This window comes from Sinocyclocheilus rhinocerous, unplaced genomic scaffold (genome assembly GCF_001515625.1).
Source record: "Sinocyclocheilus rhinocerous isolate Xijiao unplaced genomic scaffold, SAMN03320098_v1.1 scaffold921, whole genome shotgun sequence".
NCBI classification, from domain to species: domain Eukaryota; kingdom Metazoa; phylum Chordata; class Actinopteri; order Cypriniformes; family Cyprinidae; genus Sinocyclocheilus; species Sinocyclocheilus rhinocerous.
In genome coordinates this window covers 67,634-76,161 of record NW_015640057.1, presented here as the reverse complement: position 1 = coordinate 76,161, position 8,528 = coordinate 67,634, and the positions used below count along the sequence as shown (strand labels likewise).

The 8,528-nt window shown below is 37.8% G+C and overlaps 1 protein-coding gene across 2 annotated transcripts in view; it reads right to left on the bottom strand.

Moving 5' to 3' along the window:
- Positions 1-4,720: 4,720 nt before the first annotated feature.
- LOC107752457 (E3 ubiquitin-protein ligase AMFR-like) overlaps positions 4,721-8,528 on the bottom strand; it is a 14,493-nt gene continuing 10,685 nt past the window's right edge. For both annotated transcript variants that reach the window (XM_016568431.1, XM_016568429.1), the window contains 4 exons: positions 7,409-7,512; positions 7,184-7,318; positions 6,896-7,086; positions 4,721-6,252 (listed from right to left, as the gene is read on the bottom strand). In XM_016568431.1, coding sequence (XP_016423917.1) covers positions 6,075-6,252; positions 6,896-7,086; positions 7,184-7,318; positions 7,409-7,512 — 608 coding nt within the window. In that variant the 3' untranslated portion in view covers positions 4,721-6,074. The remainder of the gene's footprint in view (positions 6,253-6,895; positions 7,087-7,183; positions 7,319-7,408; positions 7,513-8,528) is intronic.

Here is an 8,528-nt window from a genome sequence, read left to right as displayed (position 1 = left end):
GAATAGCAAAACAAACTTGTAGCCAATCAGCAATAAGGGGCGTGTCTACTCGTGATGTGGAGGAGAGAGCTTTCAGTGCATGGGACGGACATTAGCCGAGCCGAGCGACAGAAAGATAGAGATGGCAGATAAAAAAACAAAAGAGGAAAACGTCTGCAGAACGATAAGGCAAGAAGTAGGACCCATGTAAATATCGGATCAGCTTTCCAGAGAACTCAAGGAGCGGAGGCCTGCAATCGGACGCCGAGGTTGCTTTGTTTCTTCTCAATAGGTGAGTAACACCGTGTCTACAACAGCTAAAGTCTGCCTACACTGGACACGATCAAACGACCGTTGAAAACCATTTGAAATTTGTGTCAGCACGTCATAAATAGAACCCGGCAGCAGTTTTCTGTCGGGATTTGTTGCGCCGCGCCGCTCACGTCCGATGTAGACACGGTGTAACATTGGTTTTGCTTTGTTTCACAGAACTAATCGTTGCCTGGGTTGCGTACGTATATGTGGGGCGGAGCTATCAAAATAGGGGCAAGACCCTTTTGGGGTAGGGCCGTGTTTGTTTTGGTGATTTCAAATATCAACATTGGCTACCAGAAATCACTACACTGGACGCGATCAAAGGGCCGTTGAAAACCCTTTGAAATTTGTGTCAGCACGTCATAAATAAAACCCGGCAGCAGTTTCCTTGCCGCGCCGCTCACGTCCGTAGACATGGTGTAACATTGGTTTTGCTTTGTTTCACAGAACTAATCGTTGCCTGGGTTGCGTACGTATATGTGGGGCGGAGCTATCAAAATAGGGGCAAGACCCTTTTGGGGTAGGGGCGTGTTTGTTTTGGTGATTTCAAATATCAACATTGGCTACCAGAAATCGCTTACTCTGCCTTTAAAAGTATCTTAACAGGAGTCAATACATTTTGTGTGCTATATATATGTAAGTTTGGTAAACTCATAACTTCCCCTGAGCTGTAATGACTCCTCATTTATTTAATTTTCCGTTCTCCAGCCCTTTGTCCCAATAGTTGATCAAACATTGCAAAAATAAAGGACACATCTGCAAGGCGGTGAGAGCTAGAACTGAGAAGCCCTTGTTGTCTTTCAAATTCACACCCCTTTATAGGCATGAACATGATTAATAGGAACAGGAATACTGATATGAGTCATCCTGACCTTATGGGCCTTCCATCCACTTTTGTTTTATGAAAGAGATGCTTGGACATCATGTTTTACATCAGAAAGAAAATAATACTGGGTTTGAACGACATGAATAAATGATGACATTTCATTTTAGGGTGAACAACCCTTTTTCATTTGACAAAACGAAGCCTTATAACGTCAATCATTTCTGAACTCTGATGTGTGGCTTTGCTCTACAAAATGATGTTAACTGACTTCTTAAAACTTTAAAAACCTACAGAGAAAAAAGCTGCCTCTCAAAGTTATGCTTTCAGCTCAAAAAAGGTTAAATTGAGGTAATGGAAGCATTCAAAGTTGCGCGCTGGTACCTCAGATGGCGCGAAATCAAAGTTCCTATTGATTCACTCCCATCCGCGCTGCGCGGGAAAAGCGACAGAACAGCCGCGAAAATCAGAGAGAAACCTGACGTGATTTAGTGACGGCTCTCGCTAGTCCCCGTGAGAAGCGCTGAAGTGACACATCAAACCTGCTTGAAGAGCAGTCGCCGAGCTGAGAGGGTGACAGCAGAGCCGCTATTGATTTCTGCCGGAGTAAAAGCACTCAGGGGAAACATTTCAACCCGCCAGCGAGCTCAAACATCTCCCAGCGTTATGACAGATGCGTCTGACGTCACACAAACATGCATTTTTCAGTAGAGCTGCCTGATCTAAAAATCACGACAGTATTAAATGGAGTTAAATGCAGATTTTTTTATTTCCTTCTCTTTTTTCTTTTTTTAATATTCACTGTGTTTTAAATATGAACACATTTCCCCCCCAATTAAAAATAGGCATTTGGAGAGAGCAAGATGACACATGTTCTACTTCAGCGAGTAGCCTACTTTTAAGGGTAGGTTTATTTGTGAAAGTTAAACTATGTAAAGGAAAGGGATGTACAGTATTTAGATTTTTTTTTTTCCTGACAGCATGCCACAAAGTTGTTAGAAGGAACCTGACATTAAACATTATTTTCAGCAAAATTTAAACAGTACAAACAAAAGTACAACACAAAATAAAACCCATTGTTTTGGCCTGGGCAAACTGACTTCTCTATTATGTCTGATGTTTTAACTCCCAATGTGACAACTCTCACCTATGTTTTAAAGGGGTCATATGATGCTGCTAAAAAGAACATTATTTTGTGTATTTGGTGTAATGAAATGTTTAAGGTTCAAAAAACACATTATTTTTATTGTTTCTCCTCTATGCCCCGCCTTTCTGAAACACGTCGATTTTTACAAAGCTCATCTTTCTGAAAAGCGAGGTGTGCTGTGATTGGCCAGCTATCCAGTGCGTTGTGATTGGCCGAATACCTCAAGCGTGTGATGGAAATGTTACGTGCCTTACCATACTGTGATGATGCCCTGTCCAGCCTTAGCGATGATTAGAGAAAGGAAACATTGAAATCGCATCATATGACCCCTTTAATTAGCTATCAGATACAGTTAATTTTAATAATCTCAATGTGAAAATGTGCATTTCAAAACATCTACATATTAACAAAAAACTAAAAAATGTAACTGCAACTTCATGGAAGTGCATTGAGCATTAAAAATAATTGAACTGACTATCTATTGATTAACTAAATTGAAATCCTCTTGAGATCTTCGCCGGAAATGAACAAACCCATTAATTACCACCACAATGTATGCAGACAAGAGCAAAAGCACTTAACCCATAAATGTATGCATTTGTTTGTCCTTGACTCGTCCTAGAAAGTGAACAATTACGAAATAGCACTTAAGGGACTGTATATGATATTCACTCAAGCTCATTAGGCCTATAAAGTGTAAATATAGATTTATCTGTGATAGAGTAATGCTAGTGTGTTTATAAGGAAATAAAAGTTATGCACATGTGTATGAAAGATGTTGCTGCCTTAAACCTCTCAACTTATATAACCATTTAAGGCAGTTGATCCCAAAGTGAACTATTCCGTATGAAAGCAAATCGTTATTTACTCACTCTCGTGTTGTTCCAAACCTATAAGACTGTCTATTCCAAATGCACCACTGTATTTATTGTTAGGGCTTAACTGATGTCAGTAACAAATATCAATGACCTCAAGCTAAAGCTCTTCTTTTATGAGCAGAGCTGATGGCTGCTAAAGCGTTAATCAATGAACTCTTCATTAAAGACTGAGCTCAGTCAATACATGAATACAGCTGAACACTTAATCAAATTAACTGATCATTGCAAGTAGGTGTGCTCTTAGCTTTAGATTTGTAAATTGCATTTAATCGTATTTACTTTCAGAATATAAAATAACGCAATTAAGTCTGATTAAGTGTCTTTTTATCTTAAGTATAGGCCTATATTCTGGTGATTTGGTGCCCATCTGAAGTTTCCAGCAAACATTCGGTTCAGATTAAATGTCAGATTTTGTTCGCAGATGGATCTGTGGCGCCCTCTAGTGCCAATCAACACACATGGCACAGCTTCACACTGTTTACATGCCCTTAACTTTGAATGAATGAATGAATGAAAGCAAAAAAATAAATAAAATAAAACTAGCATCATTTATTCACCTCGTGTTGTTCTAAACCTGTATGAATTTCTTTCTTCTATTTTCGGTAACCAAATTTTGCAGCCAAAACAGATGTTAAGTATTTTATGGTCACCAAGGTTAAAGCTATACAAGTAAAAAGTATAAAGCTAATGTTTTGAAACGCTATTGCATTGCAAAGTTATTGTAATATATTAAATTGAAATGTTTCCTATTTTCCTAAAAAAAAAAAAAAAAAGACATTAAAAATACTATAATTTTTTGACTGCTAGTATATACATTTACCTCAAAATGTAATTTATTCTGAAGTAAATCGGTTTTGTAGTGTTATGAATTTGAAACAGTCAAGCTGAATTAAAATATATTTTTTTTTTCTAGACTTGACTCGTGAAAAATTGGAATATTGTATCTCAGGGTTGCCACCTGTAATGTTTTACATGTTCCTTGTGTTTTTGTATATATTCAACAGAAAACACACCGGGACACTGGGAAATGTGGGTAAAAGCTTCTTTTATTTTGTACAGGGTAATTTCACATGTATTTTACAGTCTTTATTACAAAATTATTTACACAAATCAAACTATTATTGATCCACTGTAGATTTGAGGCACGGACGAATGAATTGTGTACATAAAGCAATCCAATGCTTCCCGCTCTGGTTTCCAGCAAACAGCTTGACCGCCCATCAAATTATGTATTATTATCTGAATCACTCCAGTGGACATTTAATTAATACATGTTTTAAGAAATACTGCTGAAAGGTGCATCTGTGCAACCAAAACAAACATATTCTACATCCACCTGCGGTCATTACAATCACAACAACCAGCTTCATTAGAATCACTAGGATAGTCTTTGGGAAAGTTGATCAGGAAACAAATATGAACACAAAGAGTCAGTGATTTCATGCATAGAAAAAGACGGCCACATGAAAGGTTAAAACAAAAGAGAGATCAAAACATCCATGTGACACTAAAAATATTTGATAGAATAGATTCACAGTGTAAAACATCAGACGATTCTGAAGATGTACTTCTTTTTCAAGGTCGACAAACAGGCTATCAAGCCAATAAGTTCTTGTATACGTGGCCATAGTTATGATGGTTGAACTTGAGATTACGGTTATTTAACAGAAGGCAAATGCAAATTAAAAGTCACGTGCTGTTACATGAAAAACTTGTTCACGTCAAACTCAACATGCAAGATTCTGAATTGTTTGCAGAGTCCATGCCAAATAATCCTGTGAAAATGCATTATGAATGCTATGGGCCAGTAAAAAACAAGCATTTATAGGCATTAGTACATTAGTACGCTGAGTAATAAATGTCTTTAAAACCATTCAAATACAAACAGAATAAAACGCTGACGAAAAAGCTACAAAACTGACCTAATGACCATAACCGTGTGTTATGCGTGAATAAATCAAAAGGACCTTAGTCAGCGTAGATGTTCCATTTAATTTGAACCTAATGAAAAAGTTGTGTGAAAATTACAATAGGACAACATTGAACAGACTTTCACTAAATTAAACGCAACATCTACCCTGACCGTAAGCTTCTCCTTTACTGCAGCACAAAACAGAGAGAGGAAATGAACAGTTCCTCACTATATAACCACCAGTACAAGTTCAGAATAAGAGATGAATTAAATATGTCTGTTTGGAATGACAACACTAGAGAAACAAGATCATGTGACTAAATGAACACCTTTTATGATGCACAGAGCAATTTGTTGTCACAACAATGTGAGAACAGACAGGATCTATGCCACTTTCCTTTTAAACGGTCTTCGGAAACTCTAAAATGCTGGGATGGCATTGCAAGCGTAAGAGATGGCTCCAACTTGCAAGATTGTCTCTTTTCGAGCGCATGAGCCAACCGACTTAAAGGCAGATTCTAATGTTAAACAGCAGCAAAATCGTGTGGATATTCGCTGGCAAAAGAAAGAAACTCAAAGTTCACCACACAGATCAACCCCAGCATGTTGTTTGTTGCTTAAGCTCTAGTCAAACTGTTAGTACGCAACATAATATTATTAAAATTGTCAGATTCGTACAAAGACGTTTAAGAAATGCAAACTCTTAACTTTTTTTTTTTTTTTTACTTATATGAACAGCGGTCCAAACCATGCTCTTGTTTAGGTACTAACATTTAAAAAATGTTGTCATATGGAAGACACATGAATGAAAGATGCATGTGTCTTTTTCTTTTATTTGATGCTTGCCAAAACTGTACTATAATTCACTGGTGCGGCAATGACACCATATATTATTTCAATGGACAATGAACTGAAATGTTTGATGGGTACATATATCTAGCACAAATGTGCATTGATCAGCCCAAAATTGAATGACGGCATGGCTGTACCATAGGTGTATCATGCATGTTTTTGCTGTATTTAAAATGGGGGAGGCTCCTGCATCTGCATGCGTCTCTCGGCTGCGGCCGCCAGTCGTCTACGCTTCAAGGTCACTGAATCGGAGTCTTCATCCTCCATGAAGGGCATGGCATCATCAGTATCAGCGGCAGGAGCATAAAACACATCTCCTTCATCAGACTTTTTGTGTAGATAACGTCTAACAAAGAGAGAACAGTGTTATATTAAAACTTAACCGGACCTAAAACAAAGCCTTGGGGCACTCCCACTGATCATTGAAGATACTGTAAAGCTTTTCACCATCTCTGACATATGACAGACCGGAAGTCATTTATTTTCAACAGAGTAGTACCAGTGCTGCGTGGATCAGAATTTTCTGACCCGATGTGAGCTTTGTTTGTGTTAAAATATTTGAACTTTTGCTGCTAGACCATGTGACCACCCAACTGAATGTTACATAATCTAAACAGATAGATTGGTGTTTTCCCACTAAAATGTTATTCTTCAAACACTATTTCTTTAAAAATGGGTGGTTATAAATAACTTTTTCCGAAACAATAATTAAATAATTTGTGACCTTTATTAGCACTAGAAAACCTGCTACTTCAAACGTATTGGTGGACATTTGTTTTGTGTGGATATACTGACAATTCATTCAACCACAGTGAATAAACAATGAACTTGAAATTTCTGTGCAAAGGCCACTAGGGGGTGAAATGCAGCAACAAATGCGAATGATGATGGCGATTGTGAAAAGACGGCTTAACTGTTTCATGCAAAACAGAGCAAAGCAGTACAAGCTGTTCAGCTCACACTTGTTAAGAAGTTATAGTGAGACTCACCTGCGAGCTCTTTGGAGTAGCTCCTCCTTCCTCTGCATTAGCATCCTCTGTCTCTCATCTGCGGACTTGGAAAAGCGGCTCCCCCGCACCTCAAAGTCTTCCATCTCAGGGGCAGCAACCTCTGAACTGCTGCTGGCACCTGCTGAATCTTCAGGAGCAGTGTTTACCTGTATGGGTGTGCGCTCCACAGGCTAGAGGAGAGAAACATGCTTTTAAATTAGTTTCTATGCAAGCAATATATTATTTCAGCAGCTAATAAACACCTTTTGGTAGAGGTGTTAACCTCACCTGTGTTGGGAAAGGCACCTGGATCCTGCCCTCCAGGATGTTATCAGTGGTGACCTCAACAGAGCGAGTGAGCTGCAGATCCTGCAGGATCAGATGGTAAGGGACCTGTGGAAACATTTCCTGGATCTGATGGGCCTGTGAAATTCAAGGAAAGTCAAGTTTATAACATGTGGAGAACAGATGAGGCTGTTTGTAAACATGCTGGACGCCAGCAGAAGGACTCACCATGGCATTGAGCTGCGAGTTGTTGGCCTGTGCGATACTAAGGATGTTGGTGGTGTGCATGACCTCCACAGAGAAACTTGGTAGCCAACTGGCAATGCGCGACCCTGAGGGTGAACGAGTGGAGATTAATATGTCATATGATGCTTTAATTACCATAAGCCTATTTGTTTTAGAGGTTATTAAAAATAAGAATAATATATTTGGTGTATCCAATAATCGATGTTGTTATAATTTCTTTGATTTTCATATCCATGTATTAATTTATGACTTATTGATTTATGCTTCTTATATTAATCCTCATCAAATATTCATATTTAAGTTATTTACTCATTACTGTTACTCATTTGTGTTTATCTTTTATTTTTGTTTGATTTATGTTCATACTTAATATTTGTAGTATTCTCCAAAAATATGTGTGTTATACTGTACATATATATCTTCTTTACTGGTGTTTGTTAGATATTGCACATCATTCAACTACTGCCTGAGTAATAATGTTTCTCAGAATTAGTCATTAACACTTGTAGATGTTCTTTTCCAGAAAGTGTTTTTGTAATATGTAAGATACAATATTTGAAAGTGCTAGTTTTGCTGTATTTGTTCTAAAGGTGTGAAATCCTTGTCTTGCCACACATCTATTTTTATCTGACTGGTCACGATGACTTAGCCTGACCTGACCTATGGTTGATACAACAACATATGACACAATAGATGAGTGACATAATGGATAAGTCTATTTGACCTTTTCTTATTAGACGTAAACACCACTTAAGGGGGAAGTACATTTCCTTCATATATTCCTTGTGCCCACTGTGATGGCTTACTTCTACTCTTTTTTTTCTCCTTTCTTATGATTCTTTTGCTTTTCCCCTTTCCTTGCATTCTGCTTACATCTTACTTCTTTGGGCTTTTCTTCTGATATTCACTACTTCATCCCTTAAATATAACAATTTGGAATACTCTGCACTTTAGTATAAATTATTGAATAAAATTAGAATTAAATTAGATACTATCAGCCCTAGTGTACTGGCTATTATAAACAGATCCTTAGACAGTGGCCGTGTTCCTATATGTCTCAAACAAGCAGTGATCACGCCTCTTCTTAAGAAGCCAAATTTAG